General features: G+C 37.0%; 1 protein-coding gene across 3 annotated transcripts; it reads left to right on the forward strand.

Moving 5' to 3' along the window:
- Window positions 1-46: 46 nt before the first annotated feature.
- Window positions 47-24,772, forward strand: cc2d1b (coiled-coil and C2 domain containing 1B). 3 transcript variants are annotated; one of them, XM_041803717.1, is made up of 26 exons: window positions 47-129; window positions 423-544; window positions 648-786; window positions 3,798-3,901; window positions 6,197-6,328; window positions 6,513-6,659; window positions 7,906-8,209; window positions 9,314-9,432; window positions 10,032-10,110; window positions 10,844-10,927; window positions 12,189-12,334; window positions 12,757-12,829; window positions 13,017-13,156; window positions 13,240-13,369; window positions 13,535-13,707; window positions 14,423-14,548; window positions 15,963-16,021; window positions 16,343-16,459; window positions 17,035-17,108; window positions 17,381-17,439; window positions 17,554-17,605; window positions 18,356-18,455; window positions 20,023-20,113; window positions 20,298-20,420; window positions 20,569-20,612; window positions 20,795-24,772. In XM_041803717.1, exons 2-25 carry the CDS (start codon window positions 482-484, stop codon window positions 20,578-20,580), a joined length of 2,646 nt encoding a protein of 881 aa, XP_041659651.1. In that variant the 5' UTR covers window positions 47-129; window positions 423-481; the 3' UTR covers window positions 20,581-20,612; window positions 20,795-24,772. The 3 variants fall into 3 exon arrangements, with proteins under 3 accessions (XP_041659651.1, XP_041659652.1, XP_041659653.1); XM_041803718.1 differs by having other exon boundaries at window positions 13,017-13,147; XM_041803719.1 differs by lacking the exon at window positions 10,844-10,927.
- Window positions 24,773-24,862: the final 90 nt, after the last annotated feature.

Below are 24,862 nucleotides of genomic sequence, written 5' to 3' on the forward strand. Positions count from 1 at the left end.
TATATTCATTTGTAGCCTTGGACGCTCCCTCGCTTCGCGCATGCGTGCTGTCACAAATCCAATATCTGTCAAACCGCAGAAATGAAACTGTTCTCCTGAAAAGTGCCTCATGAAGTGGTGAACGAGCAGGTAAAGACACAAACACGTTCAATGCTAGCTAAAACTCTCACTAATGCTTGCTCCCAGAGACAGCAATACTCGTGTTTTTACTTATAAACAAAGTTTTCAAGTTAAAGACAAGCAGACATAGTTAGCTAACAGCTAGCCGTTCGGCTATCACAACCGTCAGTTGACAACTCGTTACCACTCGCTGTCGGTATGGGAGCCACCTGACAACCGCTCACATGATTTTAACTACTGGCACCACACCGAGGACATTACACTGAAGGACATACATGTTCTTAATGCCTTTGTGTTTGTAGTTTGGATCACTACAGACTTCCAGAGGAGCTTGTTGACAACAAGCAGCAGCAGCAACAACATGTTTGGTAAAAAGAAGAGAGCACCGCAGCCCAGAGGCCAGGGAGCTGCTGCAGCAAAGCAGGTAACACTGGCATTATATTTGCATTTAAGAAATTCATTAAGTAAAGTTTGTAATCAGAGCAGCTGTCAGATGGTGAAGTTAATCTCTTACTTCCTGGTTTTAGATGGGTCTGTTTGTAGACCCTGAGGAGATGATAATGGGTGTGGAGGGGGATCTGGACGACCCGGACCTGGAGGCTGAACTTGCTGCTATCACTGGAAATCAAACTGGATCTGGTGGGAGAGCCAAGCACAAAGGGAAGAGTGAGTGCAGTAATGACTTTAAACAGCTTCTTCATACAAACAACGAGTGTTTTTTTTTTTTTTTTTTGCCACAACTAGACCTAACTGTATGCATTAGTTAAAAAGTGTCCAACCCTATCAAGTGTTCAGTTCAGTAGCTGGACTTGAAACAGTTACTTTGAGGCTTACACTTCTATTGGTATCTGGGAGTTACAAATATCTAGTCTTGATTTTTAGGCAACATATTGTTCATAAAGTGTCCTTGCTGTTTTGATTATCATAACCAAGAAAAAGAGGGGTATGTGTCAGTTCAAAATTAATTTGTCACTACCTTGTGGAAGATGTCAACAACAATAACTTTATTCTATAGCATTTTTAAAATGAAGGTTTGCAAAGTTCTTTGATAAGGAGCAAAGATATGACTAAAACAAAGCAAAGAACACATTAAGCATGACATAATTCCAACACCTAGACAACCCATGAAACATCCAGCCAACATTATTGATCCAAACATCATTAGGAACCCAGGAGATGCATTTTAAAGAGCCAAGGAATAACAGAATAGCCTAGACAAATGCAGGGAACACAGAAACCCAAATACATAAATATATTCCTATGGAGTAGAGATGTAAGCACACACAAAATATGAGGAAGAGGCAGAATAGAGAAGAAAATAAAACAATAAGAATGGCTAAAAATAATTTAAAAAGTGGTCAAGATAATGATATCAAATTTTCCTAGATGCAAGAAGGGGGGCTCAAAGGAAAAAAGATTGGAACCGCTGACTTAAACAATGCTTTCTTAACAAAAGAAATGAATGCATATTAGTTTTATGTTTTTTTATGTTACTTAAATAATCAGAAGTCATGTGCAAGCAACCCCAGGAAGAATTATATTTCAAGTGATATTAACATTATAAATGCAGCAGCAAATGAGTCAAGATTTAAAATTCCACAGTAGAACAACACAACTGATTAAAGTGAAAATTAAACCCAAGCAAAACACGTGTAATGAAACTTTGTCTTTGAGGATCTGGAAGTAGCAGTGGAACATGGGGTTTACTCCCACCACCTTACTGTGGAAAAAGAAATGGTTCTTCCATGCCATGATGAGCAGTGTTGGGTAATGTTACTTTTAAAGATGCACCAATACATCAGTTCAACATCAGTATTGTCAGTATTGCTCCTGTAGATCACATTGATGCATCAGTAAATTATTTAGTACAAACGGATGTAAGTAGCAGATTTGTATCTGTTTTGTAATATCATTTCAATGCTGTCATCTAGCACATCTAAGTGCTGAGTTTTTTTTTTTTAACTAAGCACAACAAGTGACTAGTTGGACAAGCTCTGGTCTGTTTTTGTGGTCAAACATAAGAGTTGGGCTCAGTTCCATTTCTAACTTTTACCCCAAGCCCTTGTTTTCCAGTGTCTCCTTGCGGCAGTGGTTTAATCTTCCCCTATGAAATGGGATGACCCTCTAAGCTCCTGGTATGCGGTCAGTCGTCGTCTACAGCATTACATAGACGGACATGACGACAAAACTGACATTTTTATTATTAGCTTTTTTTAATGCTTGTTTGATATTAGAAGGCCCATTATGTGTTTTAACAATATAATTTGTGATATGAGATTGTTGGGAAAAAAGTTGCAATATTCTAGAACACAGGTGTCAAACTCAAGGCCCGGGGGCCAAATCCGGCCTGTGGAACAGTTAAATCTGGCCCGCAAGATGATTTCATGTTTGTGTTATAACTGGCCCATCAATATGAGGTCTGCAGATTTCCTCAAGTATAAAAATGTGAACTTATCCTTGATGATTTAAGATATCCTTGTTAAGACACAAAATCTGTAAAACTAAGGAGTAAAAATAATTAGATAAGAAGTCAGGAATGTGGAAAAAGAGATTTATTTGTGTTTTAATTTCACATTTTAGGTCACAATTAGGACTCAAAATTAGGATTTTGACTTTTAATTTCATACTTTAGGCATTTGAATTCATAATTTTGACTTCTTATATAATATTTTGAGCTTTAAGATTCATAATTCTAATTTTTAAGTGATATTTTGACCTTTTTAACCAATTATTTTGTACTTTACCTCATATTTTTAACTCCGAACATTGACTCCATAATCCCATAGTTTGACCTTTTAGACTCACAGTTTAAAATGTTGAATCATATTTTGACTTTTAATTTCATGATTACAAATTTTGTTTTATATTTTGACCTTTTAAACTCATGATTTTGACTTCTTTTCTAATATATTTGCCATTAAAAAAACATTATTTTTCAATTTCATGTTTTGACCTTTTTTAACTAATAAATTTACTTTTCACAGATTCTGAGCCTTTAAACTTATCTTTCTAACTTTTTAAGTGTCAAAATCGTTTATCATCAGTGCAAAGTTGTTGTTTTTTTTTTTTTTTTTCATATTTTATTACTGGTGAAGCAAGGTTTACAGTTTATGGTTTAAAAGGTGACCCTGTTAGGTACTCAGGTGAGACCTGAATCCAGAATCCAGACCTTGCTGTGATTGTGTTTGACACCCCTGCACTAACCATTTCCTTATGGACATCTGTTTGTGTAATTGGGTTACTGCCTTGTTGAACATGAGTTGTTTATTTTGTCTCCCATCACAGTCATTATACACTTTTCTGTCAGCTGCTCCTTTAGATGCAACTTTGTTGACACAAAAGACACAAAAAGTATGATATTTCACTCAGACAGTCAGTATGTCCTTCGGGAGATACTTTGACAGTTTATTTTGTGCTCAGCTCCTGCACAAGATACAAATCCATTGTTTTTTTTTACATGTTTGTATTATGACATGCCTTGGTGTGTGAAGACATCCTGCAGCAACGTGACCAAGAAATTCCTTTCCTTGTTTGTTGTTGTGGGGAAGTGGTTATACTAGTTCTTTGAAACTCCAGTTAAAGCACTACAGAATGTATGGATTATGCCATTACTCCCTTTCCATGTGACATGTGTTGTCAAATTCACATACAAACTCAAGATCTTGTGTGTGTTGAAGGTCCTTTGCCCATGGAAGACATTGCCAGGATGGCTGATGAGTGCATGAGAGACGTGGATGAAGATGAAGATGACGGTGACCTGGAGAATGATGAGGATCTATTGGTTTGTGTTCTTTATATTTATTTCTCCATTCATGCCATCCATCAGAAACACCTTTCAAAAACTTAAAATTGCTTGAATCAATTGAAGTGGCTGCATAAATGTGCTTTTATCCAACAGACACACTTAATTAACAATTAGGCTTTGAAAAGATTGCATTGCTTGCGGGCATTTGACCATTAGCCATGAACTCAAAAGTCTTTTTTTTCTCTGTATTTATTTTGAGTTTGAAGTCTAAAGAGTGACATTCTGTAAAAGGGTGAACCTGCTTGCATAGTACTTAATTGACTGAATTAACAAAGTATCCTGTGTTGTACACCTAGTGCTAAAGAGGTGCTTTGTGCAGAGGAGTAGAGGATGAATGTTTGTTTATTTTGTTACTATTATAAATATAGGCTTATCCTCATGTTTTGCAGCTATTTCGACAAGGTCTGTATGTTTAAGTTTCTACTCTGAAAGCTTTGATTTCAAGTGGCATTGAATCACATGGAAGGTGCTTCTAATGCAAGTATTACTTCAGTTTTGAATGCTTTAATGTGCATATTGTTGAAAATACTCAAGATCAAAAGGTTTAAATGAAGAGTGAAAGAATCAAGTTTTAGCATGTTGACTTTCCTAAACAGTTACCTTTTTTAAAAAAATGTCAATAATCCCAAAAGGAATTTAATCCTGTTATTATAAGATAAAATAAACCCTTACTATAAGTAGAAGACAAACACTGATCAGCCATAACATGAACCTTTTCAGTGTGCTGTAACAAAGCTCTGCCCTCATTATGTCTAGACATTCATACATATTCTGCAATGTTGTAATCCTTGTGTCATTTCACTGTGTGTTACAGCATTGCAGAAGCACAGGAGAGCATGGTGTGCAAACACACAGTGGGAGTCCTGCATGCACACAAACTCACCCCTGACGCTCCCTGTAATAATGGTACAGAGGGGGCATCATAATGGCTCAGTGGCATTCAAATTATAGATGGAATGTCACAGGAGCGCAAGTACCACTCCTTGGGCTACCAATCTGATTAGATCAGTTATGACCAAATATGCAGTCTTTTGTAATTCAATGGAACATCCATCATCCCGGAGCCAATCAGAGCTGTCAGTAGGAAGAAGGCAAGATAGGTCCTGGACCAGGTACTGGTGTGCCTGTTTTGAAAAGAAAAAAGAAAAAAAAAGACTCATCTGAACTTATAGTGGGTGTTCTAGAGAACATTATATTGAAAATTGATCCTGATAGATAATGGAGTGGACAAATTACAAGGAGGTTGTTCTAATGGTTTGGGTCATTAGCGTATATTTGTACAGAATTTAAAGGGAAAAAAGTTAAATTTTTGCAGAAAGTTTAAGATGAACCTTATTTTAAAAAAAAAAAGTTAGATACAACCAGGGGTAAGTTCAGTGAACGATTAATGTGAAATGTTTTACATTTTAATGGAAAGGGACAGTTTTTATAAGTTAGAATACATTTAATTGGTTTAATTGCACTTTTCCCAGATAAAGGTCATAAAGTGCTTTATATCAGCAAAACACAAGGTATAGAAGTAAAGCAGAAACAAACAAAGCATAACATATGACATAGAAATAGCACATAAGTAAAAAGAGACAAGGGAGGTACACTGACCTTCATGAAATGACCAGGTACAAGCACAGTAAGTTGACAAAATGAATATGATTACCTATGAGCCTGTCTTAACATGTACTGTATGCTTTTAAAAGACTCATCTGAGTAAGTAGAGTGCATCGACATAGGTAGAGAATCATGAAGTTTGGTGCTAATGCCTCAAAAGCTCAGTCACCATGTGTTTTAATCTGTGTCTATGGGGCAGACAGCTGGTATAACACATTGGATCTCTGCGAATGGGTTGGTGAATACAGGTGAATGAATTCCTTAAAAGTGAGAATGATAACTTAAAACTTTATCCTGTCAGTCACAGGGAGCTAGTGTACAGATTTTAGTATAGCAGGGATGTAAGACCATTTGTCTGACCTGGTGAGTACTTGTGTAGCAGTGTTCTCATTTGAATGTAGGCGATAAGTACGGTGAAAAGGCAAGAAGTTAACAGTAAACAAACCTACCATAGACAATCTGAGCTGTTAGGAGAGTTACTATACTATACTGTTTATTTGATCTAAATTTTTGTTTAACAATGCTGTGATGTATCAGAAAACCCCACGTTTTAGAAGAAATTCAAATAGTCCCCATGTTTCACTCTCTGCTCCTCATACATCTGGCTTTGTGCTTGAGTAATCATAGCTGTCTGTTGATGAGTTGCTGTTTCTTTCCTCTCATTAGGCCGAGCTGCAGGAAGTGGTGGGTGAGGAGGAGGGGGAGGGAGAGGCTGAAGACGCTGTAACTGTTTCCTCCATGTCTTCTGCTGCTGCTGAATCTCCTGAAGCTGAAACACCTGAGTCCCCGGAGCCACAGGTACAATACATACCATCCTTTAGCAGTTTTCTATCTGGCATCTCCATTATCTCCAAATACTAATTTATTTGATAGCAGGTTAGAAAAATGAACTGCAGGTTAGTTTGTTATTCCTGGACTTAACACAGATTCATCAGCTGATTTCTGTTGATGCTGACAGTACTTATTTGTTGTTTTGGTGCAGCAGAAAGAAGTAAAAGTCTCCTCAGCTGCACCCGGCAGCCTCCAGCACACTCTGGAGGAGAGATTAAACATGTACAAGACTGCTTCAAAAAACGCCAAAGCTGCAGGGGAGACCTCTAAAGCACGCAGATACGATCGAGGCCTGAAGGTGAGTGAGGCAGTGCCAGGATTTATTCTCAGGCTTCAAATGGATTATGTTTCTTTCATATAATAATAGTTTAAGTGGATTATCTGCTGCCTTTTCATGAAGTTAGCAATCAAACAATTTTACAAGGGAAAGGGATTTATCAGATTTCAAAAGTTGTGCTTATAAATGGATTATAAATTATCCCTAATGATTCAAGCTTTAGTAATTGAATCAGTGACCATGAATAAAGCATTTAATAACAGATAAGGAGTCTTAAATATGGGACACTCGTCAAAATTTTGATTTAATGTAGGAAACAGAACTTACTTCCTGACATACTTAAGGATTTCAGTTTTTTTAAATGGAAATGTAATTGGTCCAGTGATCAGACCGTTTAGGATCAAAATCAACCTGATATATCAATGTTTTATTTGGTAATTCAACAGAAGTTGCCATAATTGTTAGCGGTCTGCATCATCATTGTGTCAAGTTTTTTAGTAATGTCTGTTTTATTCTCTGCTGTCACTATTATCTTTATCCTCTTAGTATTGCTCTTTTAACTTTAATAATGAAAAATGTAAGTCTACATCCTATTGGGTCAAATTTAAAGCAGCTGCTCAGCTTAAAAAAAATATTAATGAAGGTTTAGAGCCTGAATGGTATGAGCAGCAGCATTAATGTGATTATATCAAACTTTTTGGCCCCTTAAAAAAACAGCAGGCTGTTTTTCATGTTTCATATCAAATTTTGAACCCAATATTATACTATTTGTCTTTTCCTTGCCCATAACAAACTTTCCAATTTTGTCCTGGAATGGCTAGACCCCTCTAAGGATTGCCTTAAAACTAATATGTAGCAAATTCTGAATTTATTGCTCTCTTGTTCCCATTCTCTTAATTTGGAAACTTGATATAATATTTGAATGGGAATGTTTTAAAAATTATTTCAAGTGATGAGCTAACCTCAAAGAGCAACAACCACAGCAAAGCATTGTCTACTTCTCATGAGAAAAGCTCTCGTGTCTTTCCCCTCACACAGACAGTCTTGAAAAATCTAGGGGGAGGATAAAAGATCAATCACTATTTTTTTGTGACTGCTGGGAAGGCAGAAGAGATAGATCTTTACCGTAAAGTTGTTTGATTTTTGTCTTGCAAGCCACAAGTGTTTTCATACACCAGAAACTGTAGACCTCTTAGCCTTTACAAAAACAGCTGCTTATTTAAGAATTTGCATGCATTAACTTAGTGAAAATTTTTCCTCTCTACAGACTCTGGAGTCGATGTTAGCTGCTGTGAAAAAAGGCAGAGCTGTGAATGAGGCTGAGATTCCTCCTCCTGTTGCCACTGGAGCTCCGAGTGCCCCCTCTCGTCCTGCTGTCCCCCAACGACCTCCTCCCCCTATTCCCTCCCCTCTTGAGCCCACTCCTGCAGATAAGCAGGGGGAGTCATCGGAGGTTGTTACTCCAAGCAGTGAAGAAGAAAAGTCATCCTCCAGCGCTGTGCCTGATCAGAGTAATGTCCCAACTCCAGAGGAGCCGGCAGAGGAAACGGCCAAACAGCCACAGACAGATGGTCAGTGAGAGATGGTTCATAAAGTCATAAAATCTTTAAGATAAGTAGCTGAAAAACAGTAGACATGTTTTACATGTCAGAGATAACCCCAGGCGGACATGCTAATGCCTCTGTTTGTTTAAGAGTTTAACTTTCTTGTTGCCAGTGCACAACACCCCGAAATCCTAGAAATAGGCCTAGAAGCCTAGAAATAGGCTTCACCTACCACATATCTTTTGGCAGTAGTAGTGTGGCATGTCACATCTGGTCTTACAGCAACCAGCCTGTTTGTATTTTATTTTTTAAATGCTTTTCTTTTTCAGTTTTTGTTCTGTTTTCTCTTTCCTTAGATTGCTAGAAACATATTCTTTTTTTTAAAGAAAGTTTCTATGTTAAGATAATAAGATAAATTAATCTGTCATAATAAGAAAAGCAACTTTCTTTTTTACCCTGAAATGAAAAAAGATATGAAAGTTGTGGGGTGAAGATGGTGTGGTTGTTGATTGGCATCCCATTTGCTAAGGCTCTGGTCCTCAAGCGGACCAGGTTCTAGTCCAGGCTGACAATCTGATAAGTGACTCCTTCATGGGGAAGCAGAAGGCCCAGTGGTTAGTGGTAGGCCCCTTGTGAAATCATAACTTAGCCAAAGCTTACCAAAAGGAAAACTGGACTTGTTTGTGGTTCTTGAAGACATTTTGCCTCGCCTCCAAAAGGCTTCATCAGTTCTGTAACAAGTCCAGTTGCCCCTTTGGATCAAGCCTTGGATAACCATGACCTGGAAGATGAGAACATGCACAGACAGCTATAACTTGGGTAGATTTGATCAGTTTCCAGCCCCTGAAATGTAGGCAGTTTGGGCTCTATGGGAGTTTGTTTTGATGTTTCAACTTTAATTGTCCCATTCAGCATTTCCTTGCACCAAAACAATGCATTGAGCAACTGCCAGTTTGATTTCTTTGTTTCTTGGTATTTTCCCTGATCATGGGTCAGTGATCATTTTTTTCCCCAGTGACAAATTTATTAGATTATCGAGGCAAATTGGCCGCCCCATAGCTTCTCAACATGTGATGAATGTGGCCTTTCACTCTGGTCACTGTTTTGTCTTTCTGTCCTGTGAATCTGCAGCGAACGAGGAAACCAAGAGGATGCTTCTGGAGAGGCAGAAAGAGTACAAGATGGCAGCTCTGAGAGCCAAGAAGCAGGGGGACGTGGAGCAGGCTAAGCTTTACTTCAGGACCAGCAAGGTGAGTAAAAAACAGAACAGCCCTTGAGTGATTTGTTTAACACTGAGACTCTGACCTCTATATGGAAGTTTTTATCAGCGTCGTTGGGTTTTGATTTGATTTGAATCCCTGAGAAACTTGTTTTTCCTCTTGTTTGTTTGCCTTTTTCACTTTTAAAGAATAATGATGACGAATCCGAAAATTATTTTAACAGATGATGATTAATTAAAATTTGAATATGTTGGATTTTTCTTTATGTTTATCAACTAAAAGAATCTTGCATCTTACAGAGGATAAAATATTGGATTTTTGTGTTTCTATTAACTTTGGCACACAAGTCTAATTAAATTCTGAAAAACACTCATTATCAGCACTATAAGTCACCATTTTCAGTTTATTCCTATTCATAATAGGAGGCTGTCATCTGTCTAAACCACATCTTTAATCATTTAGCAGGCCTTTGCTATGACAAACGAAAGTATCGGTGCATCTGCTGTCCAAGCTCGTTGCTACATATTCTGTCAGCAGGATTTCTCACTCAAATATTTGAAACATGCCAACAATCTGGAAGCTGACAAAGACCGTCATTATGTTTGGGGTTTTTGTATTTTTCGGTGCAGAGGTTTGATGCTGTGATCGAGGCGTTGGAGAAAGGACAAGCTGTCGACCTAAGTGGCCTTCCTCCGTCTCCAGCAGAGGGTAAGATATGGTGGTGTTTTTTTTTTTTAATTTAAGTTAGAAAACAAACAAGCTCCTTTTCTTAAATGACAAAATAAGACAATATAGAATTATTTGTACTTTTGCAGTATCTGCTCATAAAAATACAACAAGAGTAATACAGCCTCTTTCAACAAAGAATCCTCATGAAGGTTAGATTACAAGTGGATTTACTGTAAGAATAAAATGTGAAATGGTTAGTACAAAGAGCAGAAAAAATGATGAGAAATGAAAAGTCTGGAAAAAAAAGAAAAATGGGCAAAATAAAACAGCATTTTTGGGGAAAAAATGTCCAACAATCTTTCATTTAAAAAAACAGTGATTTGGAGTTGTAAAAATCTTTAAGAGGGAAAAATAGAAGGCAATAAAAAGTATCTTTCAGATAGGAAATACTAAAAAGATCTAGCTGACAGAGTTTCCTGTATTTCTTTTACTTAGGGAAAATTTTATGACCAAGATTTGCAGTTTTTATCATTTTAGTTCAGGGTTTTTTTAAACTGATGTTCACCTCCCAGGGCATCAGAGGACTTGAGGGGAATCCCAATGGAATAACCAGTCATAATGTTCCCTGACTTCTGTGATCTTTAGAGCAAAAGGGTCAATTTTAAGTCACTACAGAGAGAAGAGACCCATTCTAGCGTCAGCAGAGTAGGCTCAGTATCACTACCAGACTTTGAAAATCTGTTTTAGTTAATGTTGTGCTACTTTGTTGTAGGTACAGGTGGAGGTTCAGCTCCAGTGAAAAGCCCCTCCTCTGCACCGACTATAGAAGTCACTGAACCAGTTACAGCAGCTCCAGGTAGTAATAATTTTCACATTTATTGCTCCCTAGTATTCACTTGTATTGTTGCCAGTGTTTAACTTTCTTTTTAAGAAGTCATGCATGTTTGTTAATAAGTTCTTGTAACAGCATTGATATTAACCCGCTAACGTCTGAGTGAGGTTAAGTTACTGTTCAAAGTGAAACAAAGAGAAGGAAACAAGTGTGCTGTGTGGGAATGTATTGGAATGAAACAATGATTTGCAGCAAAGTTATACGCAGTTACTTACTAGTGAGGAATTATTTTTCTGGGCATCATGACTGAAAATAAAAGAGAATTACATTCACACACTTTACAAGTTTGAGATTCAAGCTTTTGCTACCTGTGACAACAATGTAGCAGTGTAAAAGGGAGAAATGAAAAACAGCAACTTTTCCTAAAAGTCTGAGAAAAACATCCCTTTAAGCATATGTTTATTCAATTTTTTAGTTTCTAAAAGACATAAAAAAGGAACATTTATCACAAGCAATCAAACCACTGAGTCACAAATTCAAAGTCATACAGGCCGGAGGCTCCAGGTTCACATCATATACATGAAAACACCTATCATTATGTACATAGTATTCTTTACATTATCTTTAAGGCAAAGGGTACATAAAAAAATAAGCAATAATAGTAATGACAATACAGAATATATCAACCCTAAAGTACTTTACAGTATATGACAGAAAGTGTTCCTATATGCTACAAAAAAAATCATCTTTATCTTGTAACCTACAGGTAAATAGTCCAAAGAGACATTGTCAAGTATTGCCCTCTGATATTGTGTCTTAGATTGAACTTTATCTGTAACACAATTCAAGAGGAAACACTTTCATGCACAGAAAGGTAGCATTTTGTAAAGTTTCCTATTTGTCAGTAAAAATGAATTAGATACACGAAGTACATAAACTGAAGGATCAGCATCTACATCAACAGATAGAATCTTATTTATTTCCTGCTGTATTATCTGCAAGAACTGTTGTACTTTTCTACAATACTACAAGAAATGTGTAAAAACAACATCTTTGTCTTTAGCTTTTCTTTTGTCGGTCGGTTTTCTAATTCACCATAAACGTTCTAAAACAATTAGAGATCATGTTAATAAAATAAGCTAAAATAACCCATGCATAGTAGCACATACTTCCTTTCTTGATTCCTCCAAAGAAGGCGGTTTCTTTTTGTAATTTGGCATGAAACAGTCAGACAAGAGAAACTAGATGAAAATGTCTTTGACACTGTAAACTCTGTCTCCCTTAGCCTCTGCCCCCTCATCGGCTCCTGAAGCCCCCAAAGACGTGCTGGAGGCCCTGGAGCAGAGACGAGCCAAGTATGTGGAGGCGTCCAGTCAGGCCAAAGCCAGCGGAGACGACCGCAAAGCTCGAATGCACGACCGCATCGCAAAGGTACAAGCAGACACTCTCCTCCTGATGTCTGTGTTTTCCTTCTATAATAAATTCCCAAGCTTCATATTTCTGATAACTTTTCCAACTACAGATAAAAAGAAGAGCTTGAATTAATGATGATTTCATGCGATAGATTTCAGTTGAGTTTAAAAAGGGGGGCATGCAGATTATCCAGTATAGCAGGGAGTAGGAGTTATTAAGATGTAAAAGGTCTTTGGCATTTCTTCAGCAATGTCTTGTAAATAACCCAAAATATTTTAAAAACACTGAAAAAATAATTGACCTTAAAACAAGACATACCAGATATAATGAACACAACCATAATTGTTCATTTCTTTAAACCAGAAGTGCTTCTTTTCATCTACTTCATACCAGCTGCTGTAGCTCTATTTTTGTCAATAATTACCTTCCTTCTCCTGCAGCAATACCAGAGTGCCATCCGAGCTCACAAAGCAGGAAAAACCGTCAACTATGAGGAGCTGCCAGTTCCCCCCGGTGAGACACGTTTATGTTTTTAAGAAAATAAATAACATAACTTTTTTTTTTTTTATATGGGCTTAGTTGAAATGTATTTTTCCAACAATTATATTTCTGTGTTTGCTTAGTTCAGCCAGTCAAGTTTTTAATACTTGAATAAATGAGAAAATCAATCAAAGCGTGACTTGTATGTTCTATCTTTCAGGGTTTCCTCCGATCCCGGGTCTAAAGGCGACAGGGGCTGAGCAAGGATTCATTGCTGCTCTACAGGCAGCCGATAAACTCGCCTCCACTGATGTTAATGAATTAGCAAATGAAGAAGATGATGATGACAAGGTAGAGGAGGTGAGCTATTACCAGTATGTTTTAGCAGATTTGACTTTATTTTGTTGATTAGCTCCTGATGTCATGTTTTATGTTTGTGGCAGACCAAACCAGCTGCTCCAGTGGCCCCAAAGAAGCCCACGTTAGACGTCCCTGCTGCAGGTCAAGGAAGGAAAAGGACCCCATCACCGTCACCTGACCGAACATCAACCAGGGAGGCACTCTCACCAACAGGTCAGTCCTTTAATAACTCTTAACACACAATTTAACTAGACAGCTTTCAGAAGGTTATGTAAAGATTAAAAATACAAGAAAATGTTTAAGAGATAAAGGTGTTTGTGGGTAAAAGAGCCACTTAGCTGTTCTCTTTGGTTACTTCTCCTGCTCTTCCTCCTGCAGCTGTTCAGCAGCTGGAGTTCCTTGAAGGCAGGAAGAAGCAGTACATGAAGGCAGCTCTTCAGGCCAAGCAGAAGAACGACATGGAGCAGGCGAAGAGTTTCCTTCGCACCGCTAAAGGCTTTGACCCGATGATCGAGGCAGCACGTAGCGGCAAAACTGTGGATATCAGCACGGTGAGAGGATGAGATATTTACTCCACAGCTGTTATCAAGGACATCCTTTGAGAGATTTAAATTTAACCTAGTTTTTTGAAATTCTTCCTTAATTTTGTTTTTATTAGTATTGAAAATTATTCAACGTTTTTCAAGAATGCCTTTCTTTTGTTTACAAAGTTTATTTTACTTTGGTTTTAAATTTAAAATAGGTGAGGAACTTTTTTCTAATTAATCTGTAAGCAAATAATCTCTAAGGTTCAATTTTTACCCTGTCATTATTATCCTGTTAAAAATGTCTGCCATTAAGTTTTAGTGTTTTGTTAAAGGGTGCCCTGCGTATAAATACATATTGAACACTTGTGTCTTTTACATTTGAATTGTGCAAAGAAAATCGCAGATTTCTTCATTTTGAGAAATTTTAAAACACAAGGTCAAAACATAATTCTTCCTTATTGTCCTCTTCACTTAAACTGCACATGGATTGAAATTAAAAAATGCTATAAATACAACACTCAATATGAAGAAGATAAAGTTAATGTGTTTTGATACACAGGATTCCTTTTAAGTCTTCTTAGACTTTGTATCAGAGCAACGGTGAATCAAACACTTCACTGAAAAAAAATTACAAACAATACATAGAACTTTATCAAGCAAAGACAAAAGAAAGGTGTTTATTTATTTAAATAATGTAAGCTGTCCTAAGGTTTGATGTGACTCTTTGCTGCACCTATAGGTACCGTCGCCCCCTGCTGACGAGGATGAAGACTTCATCCTGGTTCATCACAGCGATGTGCAGATCTCAGAGAAAGCAGAGAAAGTTTACACACAGCTGGTCAGCATCCTCAAAGAGCAGTACGAGGTAAATTTAATCACTTAACACTTGTAGAATTTACTCATGTCAGAAATTTATGATGTGTCCACAGTTTTAACCAATATTACTCTCAAGATGAAAGACAAAAGATTATGTATTGAAACTTTTATTTTTATAGTTATTTTTTAAAAATCTGTTAAAAATTTGACCTTTTTTCAACAAAAGCTCTGTTTGAAGTTGGATCTTCTTAGATTTCTTACTAACCAGACTCTTATCTCAGGGGTTTCTGATGAAATTGTTTCACATGTTAAAATGTAGATTTTAAATTTACCCAAATATTTTCAAGAAGAAAAGACTGTGTTTCAGGATATTCAAGATTTGTGTTTTCACCTCTATATTTGGTCAATGCAACACAAAATAATAGCCAAGAAAACAGAATAAAACAAGGGTTCTTTAAACTGTCATATAACTGAATACAAATAAAATATGCATCATGCTAAACTTGCATGTGTAACTCCACAACTGTCATCTGTTTTTTTCAGGATAGGATATTTTTTGCTGTTTTTTTTTTTTTTTTTTTTTTTTTTTTTTTTAGATATTTTAGGCCATTTTAGCTTTTATTGATTGGACAGTAGAGAGAACTTTTCAATTTTAAAAGTCACGGTTTGAATATTTAAGTAAACTTCTTGAAACGTGTTTGAGCCATGTCAGCTTTGCTGTGATCATGTTCAGATCTATCTCGGGGTCTTGTTCACGAGTGAGGGAAGAATGGAGCGGGAGATCGACAGGCGGATCAGTGCGGCATCAGCAGTGATGCGGTCTCTGCATCGTTCTGTCATGGTGAAAAAGAACTGAGTCGAAAGGCGAAGCTCTCGATTTACCGGTCGATCTACGTTCCCACCCTCACCTATGGTCATGAGCGGTGGGTAGTGACTGAAAGAACGAGATCGCGGATACAGGCAGCTGAAATGAGTTTCCTCCGCAGGGTGTCTGGGCTCTCCCTTAGAGATAGGGTGAGAAGCTTGGCCATCCGGGAGAGACTCGGAGTAGAGCCGCTGCTCCTCCCTGATGAGGTGTTCCGGGCAAGTCCCACTGGGAGGAGGCCCCGGGGAAGACCCAGGACACGCTGGAGAGACTATGTCGCTCGGCTGGCCTGGGAACGCCTCGGGATCCCCTGGGAAGAGCTGGATGAAGTGGCCGGAGAGAGGGAAGTCTGGGCTTCCCTGCTTAGGTTGCTGCCCCCGCGACCCGATCTCGGATAAGTGGGGGCATAAGCAGATCTCTCATCATTCAGAGGAAACTTCAAACTTTTATACATTTAAAACTACAGAAATATTTCTAATAAAAAGTGTTTTTTATGTGTTTATATTCCCAGTTGGGTTTCTCTGCTTTTTTTTACAGCTGTGAAGACAAACATTTTGCTGGAGCTGTTTGAAATTCCTCCTCTCTTTCTTCCTTTTAGAAATGTATGACTCATTCAAAGCAGTTCACGCACCTGGGGAACGTGGCAGAAACAACAAAGTAAGCTTTCTGTCAAAAAACAGATTGCATATAATCTCTAAATTATTTGCAGAATTGGAATGGGGCTGCACTTAAGAAATAGATGTATTTTTGGCAGTAAACTGCATTTCAATTTAATGAAACTTAAACTTAGACTTAGAGTCACAATTACACAACTACGTATGACAAGTAGTTCTCACTAGAGATGAAAGGGGTGATGTGACATTTTTTTTATTTTGTTAAAGTACCTGATTAATGACTTAAAGTGTTGATTGACTCTGATATTGTAATAAAAACAATGCAGTTTTGTCAAATTTCTCACAGATGATGTTTGTGCTGCAGGTTTGAGAAGATGGCGGCGAGCTGTAAGAAGAGTCTGGAGGTCTTGAAGCTGGCTCAGTCCAGAGGTCTGCCTCCTCCTAAACATCACTTCGAGGAGAGATCGTTTCACACTGTTAGGTATACTTGACTTTGACGCTCACAGTTAACTTACTTTAGTCTTATTGTGATGTTTTCTTATCAGCTGCAAAGGTTTAAGATAATTAAAAACTTGACAATGAGGAAAATCAAGCTTTATTTTATATTAGTGACTATCTCATCAGGTGCCCTTGCAGACTTTTTAAAGCAATAGGGCCAGGTAATTTCAAATCAGTTCCCTAAAAGTTATTGTTTAATGTCAGCTCACAGTATCCAAATGGATTATGTATGACACATAACCAAAGCTCATATAGCTGTCCAACCGTTTGCACAGTCGTAATCTGGATATAATCTAATAAAGACCCTAAAGTCCGAGAACTGGCTTGTGACTCTGCTGTAACAGTACAACCCTGTTCAGTTGTATTAAGTATGCCAGAAATTGATCAGGAGCAGCTAATAACAAATTACAGGATCAAATTCAACCCATCTTTAAAACCAGTCATACAATTCAGAAAGAAGTAAAAAGACTCAGAATGTTTCATTTGGTGTTTTTCAGTTTCTTTGATCCCAAAGCAACAAGCCACTTTTTTTCTCTTCTTCTCTCTCCTCTTTTTCAGGATATTTCCAGACCTGAGCAGCACAGACATGGTTGTTATTATTGTCAAAGGGATGAATCTTCCTGCTCCGAGCGGTAAAAAAAATAATATTCACACAGCAGTTCATAAATGCACAGAACAGATGGTCCAGTGGTGTGAGCAACATTACTTTGTTAAGTAACTTTAAAATATTTTTTAATATATGTTGATGTGACCTTAGTTTTCCTGCCTTTTGACCTTGATGAATAAGCTATTGTTTACCACAAACTTATCATCAGAGAAGAATCCAGTGTCTGGTTTGTTAAGGAAAAAAATTTTCATGAAAAGCACGGTTATTGATATCTATGTAACAAACTTTCTCCCTCAGGAATCCAAACCAACGACCTTGATGCCTATGTTAAGTTTGACTTTCCCTACCCCAGCTCGGTAACCAACTAAAGCTTTCATTCATTCTCACCTCCTCCTCCTCAGGCTGCTGAGAGGATCCACACAGAAGAGTTTGCGTTTCACTATTTGCTTCTTTGTTGTTGTTTTTTCCAGGAGCAGCCGCAGAGACACAAAACTGCCGTCATCAAGAACACAAACTCCCCTGGTGAGACACGAACATCCCTGTGAATTTATACCTGTGTTGTAAATATATGTATCAACATCACAAGTGTGTCTGAAGCAACATATTATCACATCATTAATTTACTGCTATTAAGGAGAAAAGGTGTTTCCCTGGACTATTTCATAGAGCTGAAAATACCTGCCATCATTTTAAACTTATCTTCAGTAAGTCTTAACTGTAAGGTATACAATATGATTAAGTTTTCCTTTTCTTAAAGAGACGCAAAACTCTTCATCAGTTTGAAGTTACAAAGTAGATTATCTGATTAGTTTTAGTAAGGTCAATTCACAAACCAGTAATTGTAAGAAAAGGCCTATTGAATATTGAATTGAGAAGGATTTATTGCCAAATAGGTATTTGCATACAGCGTACAATAAACATATTAAATGAGAAGACTGCAAAAGTTAGGCATGGGGTTTCTGAATATATAGATTCATAAAAACAATAAAAACATTGTCATACTCATTCATAGGAAATGTGTGAAGTATTTTGAAAATAAGGAAACTGAAGCGTTTCAAGTATTGATGTCCATACAATGTAATGCAACAAGTTAGTATGTCTACTAAAATTAAAGTACAGTCATTAGATTTAAAAAATCCATTGACGGTCATGATGAGATTTTTTGATACAAAAGAAATATAAAAAATGTATGGTGCAGTGTATGTGTCTGACTCGGTATGTCAGGTTTCAAAATTCTGCTTTTCTAATTATAACTCGATCTTTTTCCCTCAGAATACAACCAGAGCTTCACCCTGTCAATCAACCGTAACCACCGCGGCTTCAGGAGGGTGGTGACATCAAAAGGTCTCAAACTGGAGCTTTTCCATAAAGGGTGGGTCTCACACAGCTTCAAATGTAAAAGATAAAGTGCATCACTGCAACAATTTAGTATGAAAAAGTGTTTTCTTTTGTTGAACTTGTGACTTAAATTGTAGAAGGTAAAAATCTTTTAATACATCTGCAGACAGTTTTCAACTTTGAGAACACTTGATTTAAGAATGAGCCCAATTAATTGATTAATGAAAAAAGTAATACTTCAAAAGTGATGAAAATTTGCTGAAATTTTATACATAAAAAGTTGGGATGCACAATGTCATCGACATATCAGTATCTCCAGAAAATTCTTTAAAATGTAAATTATCTGTATTTGTAGATATGAAAATCTCTGCCAATTTTACCAGCTAATTTATTGGCTGTATACATTGGCAGTAAGGAGAATACCATAGAAAATTACTTCTCAAGATTCACTCACAAGAAAATATGAAGATCTAAGAGATGGACTGGGATGTGCAACTGTTTTTGTTAGCTTAATTCTTACACATAATGTAAATTAACTTTAATGGGCTAACAGATTTAGCATTGCTTGGTGCTAATTTTAACTTAAGACATTTTTTTTTTTATTTGACAAAACTATGATAAAAATATTTTTTATTGATTATTTGCATAGAAGTTTTGAAAAAGATTTTTCTTGACCCACATGAAGTGAAGTTAGGTTTTATCTGTCTGTCTCTCTTCAACCTTAATGAGGAAAATAATCATTTTATTGTCAGAAATAGAAAACATAACACAGAAAACATTTCAGGACTTTCCATACACTGTAAAATACCAAGTATTTCATGATTTATGTATTTTTGATTTATTGGTAAAAGATTGAATGAAGTCCTTTTCAAAATAAAACTGCTAAATTTGACTTTATATTGATTTTTACTTCCTGCAAACAATTTTATTAAAAACCCAATAGAACAGTCTTATTTTAATCACCAAATTCATGTCATTTGGGGCTAAATTAAGCATTATACAGCTGCTGAGAGTCTATTTCAAAATGTCGCGATAAATATCGTGTATCAGGATATAGCAAAAATATATCGAGATATCAATTTTAGGCCATATTGCCCGGCCCTAGTTCTATGTCATACAAATGAAAAATGACTAAGGTAGATAGATCATTGCAGAGCTTTAAGGTTCCAGTACAACCTTCACCTTTCTCCTCCTTATATTTCCTGTTTTTATATCAGTTTCTGTCAATCAAGGCATGTAATGGCTTAAATATCTTTAAATAAGGGATAAAATGGTTTTCTTTATAACACACAAAACAATCCAGCATATCCAAAGCTGATTAACAGCCCTACAGCTTTGTTGTCATGAATAATGATTTATGATAAATGTGATTGACTGGCAACCAGTCCAGGCCCCGCCTCTCGCCCTATTACAGCTGGGAAAGGCTCAAGCCCCCTGCAATCCCCAGTAGGATAAGCAGTATAGAATTGGATGAATGATGAATTAAACGTATGTATTTAACTGTTCTTCAGGACAAACAAGGTGTATAAATGAATTAACTTTACCTGCTAATCTACCCTGACTCTTACTTTAACAATCTGTGTTTGTGTGTTGTCTCACAGCGGTTTCCTCCGGAGTGACAAGCCAATCGGAACGGCGCTCATAAAGCTGGAAAAACTGGAGTCTCAGAGTGAAATCAGGGAGATTGTAGAGGTGAGTTTCCCCTCAGATCAAACAACTCAAAGAGAAAATTTATCTTAATGTGTTCGTTTTTTATAATGAATGATGTCAGCTGTGACAGACACATGCAGCAGTCCTTTCAGGTGTTCAAGCTGTCTCTGATGACTTGTTCAGCCATAAATATCACTAACTGAGATCCTCATGTCTGTCCTATCAGGTGATTGATGGTCGTAAGCACACAGGAGGTCGTGTCGAAGTGAAGGTCCGCCTGCGGGAGCCTCTGAGCGGGCAGGACATGCAGACGAGCACTGAGCGCTGGCTGGTGATCGATCATTCACAGGTAAAAAATACAAGAATACAATACAATGCAAGAACTTTATTTATCCCCGAAGGGAAATTCAATATGTTGTATATAAATGAACATCTTTATTTGGAGAGACAAACCAGAGTTTATTTTAAACTTTGTGTTGGTTTTTGTTCTCCCCAAGGTTCTTGTTTAGATGCTGCTTCAGGTATAAAGATAATGCTCAAGGTATTTTTTTTCTACTTATTCTTCAGTTTGAGCATGAACAGACCTCAGTATTTGATAAACTCTCTGATTATGTGTATGCATGACATATTATTTACATTCAAAGTGCCTTTTTAACATTTGAAATATTAAAAATGCTATAAACTTTGCAGATTTGTTTGAATTGTGTTGTGCTTTTCTTTCAGGTTTAGATGAGTCAATCAGAAACACTCAGATGGAGAGAAAGAGGACTTTTTTGAGGAAGAGTCTATGGTGTGTTGAGGGCATCCTGTTCGTCAGACTGGACACACAACTACACGGGTTTTTGACTTGTTTGAACTTTTGCACATTTGCAAGACATGAGAGCTCCTTATCAAGCTACAGTCCACCAGGGGGAGCCATGGAGCTGGTTCATGGTAGGATGAGCACTTATGTGTGCTAAACCAAGGGAGAGATAGTGTTTTTGCGGGTGCAGATATAAGCATGTAATGCATCAGGTAGATAGAAATCAATGAGAAAGTTGTCCAGGGAGTCCTCTCATGCATCAGTCCTGGAGGACGCCGAGTGGCGTGTCCTCTGCTGAAGCTAAAGGAGCTCAGTGTGGAGCTAACCTGATCCTGCTGCCTGATATGACTCTAGTTATATAATAAATATCAAAGAATGTGTACATACTCCTCATATCACTCAGCTCTGGTATCTAGAACTGCACCTATGCACTAATACCAAAGTAATCACTGTTGCTGTAAAATCCTGCATATTTGAAATCGCCTTTATCTGCTGAACCAGGAGAGATGGGTGTGGTGAACAGGACTTAGACTGGTTTTATTTTATTTTATCACACATTTCATCTGATGTTTAGAGCGAGGCAGACACTGCACCCTCACTGATGTTTAACAGGAGTAAGCCAAGAAATAACGATACTAGTAAAGCTCTAATTCTGTGATTAAGACCACTCTCCCTTTTTGCACCTTTCTCTTGAATTTTAAGTCACAAACTTAATGTGGTCACTTTATTGCATGTACCTGTGGCTTTAGTTGTGTTAGATGTATATTTATCTGGTTTACACTGGAGCACAAACTCCTAAAAGCTTTACATAGATTTATTTTAAAGTACATACCTACAATTACACAGATGGTTAGGTGGTTAAGAAGGGATTTTTAGTAGAAATATACTCTGATTAAAGTTTAAAAGCATTCTGGAGATACTTTAGGGGAATACTTCTATTAGCTTTAAACAGAGTCACATGAGAAGACTGTTTCAGATACTCCTTCATAGTCTCAGTGCTGTCATCAACTAGTTTTGGAAATGGTGTTTAGAAGGCAATCGATGGTTGGACATGCTGGCTCAAACTAATTTCATCCTAATTGAGTGAAAGGAAAAGTGTGGGAGCTGAGGCAGGTGCAACACTATGTCCCAAATGCATGAAAGCATCAGTAAAATTTCAGTTTTCCTAAAAGAATTTGACATTTTGCTTTTGAATGCAGGGAAGATAGGACTTTATTTTTTGTCCTTTGTGGTAACGGTATCACAAAATTAAAAGAGATATTACATTTAAATGCACATTTAGGGTTACAATCCCTTAAAAAAGCATGTGATGGCATACCAAAGACATGTCTGAGCAAAAGTTCACAGAAAAAGTTTTTTTAAGTCTGTGTTCACTACTTTATAACTGAATCTGTACTTTTAACACCACACTTCCTGATTTGAGCTTTTATGATAAAAGCACTCGGGGAAACTACAACCAAGGACTTTTATTGTGAAGGAGCTGTCGCAGCTCTGTGTTTTATCATTGATTGGCTATGTTCCAACTGAGCCCCCATCCACTACTTAGCACTTTGTTACGCTAACGGCTGCATTGTTTATGCCTTGTGTGTGCACCAAAACACAACACAAGGATTTAACCCAGTGATGGCAGTGTTGCAAAAATCCATACCATGGCAGAAATTTTACCTTCAATGGTACTGATATCAGTACCGCCCACCCATACTGTAAGTTGATTTGTAACATTCCAACACTGATATGGATGCCATTAATGCATCACTGTGTAGACTTTGTAAAACAAGCTAACCCTCAAATCGCATATACTCAGTCTGTGCATGCAAAGCACAATCTGTAGCAAACTGCTCCCTTTCTACTCACTCTTTTCAATTCTGAGCTCTGGTCCTTTTTTTTTGGTGCATGCCAGAAGCGCCACATCACTGCTCTGCTAGGGATACAGGGCAAGTCTATTTTTAGCAGAGGCCGATGCTGATATGTGTCAGTCCACATGAGCAGACAAACAGTTATAAGCTTTCCCACTATCTTCTGTAAATTCTCTAGAAGCTGACACAAACGGGGGATCATCTCCCCCATTCACACCTCCACGACATTCACAGTGAAGGCAAAAGGTCAAAGAAACGTAAATATCCAGCTTTAAACGGCACTGTGATTTGGGCTGGTGTTTGAAACTCCTCCCTCTCTTCAGAACACGCTAATATCACTGACAATTTCTCATTTGACTCTTAAAATGAAAACAATTAAGTGTATTTCCCATGACATAATATTTTCATTAAAGGATTATTCTTGGACATAAATTTAACATATTTTGGGAATATTTCAAATCTTCAACCTCATCTCTGATTTACCTTTTCACCGTTACACGAGAGACAAAACAAGATTATAGCTCTAACTTTTTTCCTGTCACTTGTTGAAAACTTTTCTCCCTTATAGCATTTAAGTCCCCCAAACTAATAAAAAAAAGCTCCAGGGTAAAATACAGGAATGACCTTTTTAATTTGTTGAATTATTGTTTTAAACTATGCATCAAATCCTTAATCTTTACATGAATCCTTTTTAAAGGGCCTGTTCGACCAAATTACAGAAGCACTTACACTCTTAAGCTTTATATGTTATTTTACCCATTCATATGTTTGTTTGCCAAATTAAATAAAATAAATTTTAAAGGATGATAAAGAATCTCCAACATTTACTTTGGTGTTCTTAAATTTACAGGACACATTTAAAGTGCCTAAAAAGGAGAAATTCTACATCTAATGTAAAATTAAAAGGTTTTTTACATACTAAACATTTCCATAAATATAAGCTCATTGGTTCAACTCTCTTTTATATTTAGAGAGGGCACCACTGATTTTAGAGCAAAATAAATGTTTTTTTTTTGTTTTTTTTTTGTGAACTGGCCCTTTAAAATTGAACCTGCAGCATTGTGATGAATGCACCACAAACTGCCAAACACACTGAGCCAACGACTTAAAACAAAGTTTCCCAACAGTTTTACCTCAACAGTCTGCAGCATCTTTAAGTTGTCTTACATTTCTGTGGTCAACATTTCTCCTTGTGTTCACATCATGAATCCAGGAAAGTCATTACTTTAATTTGTCATGGATGATCTTATGAATAAAAACATTGTTAGTGATTATGTTCTCATCATCTATATGTTTACAACGATGAATGATGTCGCAATGTTTAATATTCCTGAATAATCTCTGTTCAATTTAGCTTTTAAATGATGGACTGAACCTGCCTGCCTGGCTTTAAAATGTACCCATTAAAAAGATCTTCTTTTATTTTGTGTTCAAGCGTTTGTATCTTCTTTCTGTTAAAAAAGAGGGAAACTGAGCACTTGTTTCAATTTTCTAGAAGTTTTTATTTTACATATACTACAATTTTTTGATAAAGACCACTTTTCTTGACATGTAGTGTAAAGAAAAAAAGATGTACAGGGTTTTTGGCTTTTCAAACATTTCAAACAGAAAAAATATTAACAAATACCAGTCAATGACAGAGCGGATTCTATTTGTAGTTTCATCCACACAGGAGATTAAACTGTTAAAATGCAAAATTGATTCTGTCTTTTCACTGTTTCAGGCTTGTTTCTGGTTGCATGCAGTGTTATAGATCAGTAACATTTTACAACTGAATACAAAACAAAATGCTACTTTTTCAGTCAAACAAATTGCACCTTTGCTTCTTTTTTTTTGGATTCAGGACATATTGCACACATCAGATAATGCCAAAAATAAAAAGGTAACAAACCAAGAAGTCAGAAAAATAAACCCTAATGTCTCCTCTTTGTTACACTGATTTATAAAAACAAACGCCGACCGAGCGGTCAGTCACGGCGGCTGATGAACGTCACACAGTGAAGACACAGTGATTGAGATACACCCACTCTGGTACGATCACAGTAAGAAACCAGAACTGAGACCTGGACTGGACTTTTTTTGTTTTGTTTTTTTATCTGCTTAGCTAATGTTGCTACAGTAGCTCCTAAAATA

Source organism: Cheilinus undulatus, linkage group 13 (assembly GCF_018320785.1).
Source record: "Cheilinus undulatus linkage group 13, ASM1832078v1, whole genome shotgun sequence".
In the NCBI taxonomy this organism is placed as follows: Eukaryota; Metazoa; Chordata; class Actinopteri; order Labriformes; family Labridae; genus Cheilinus; species Cheilinus undulatus.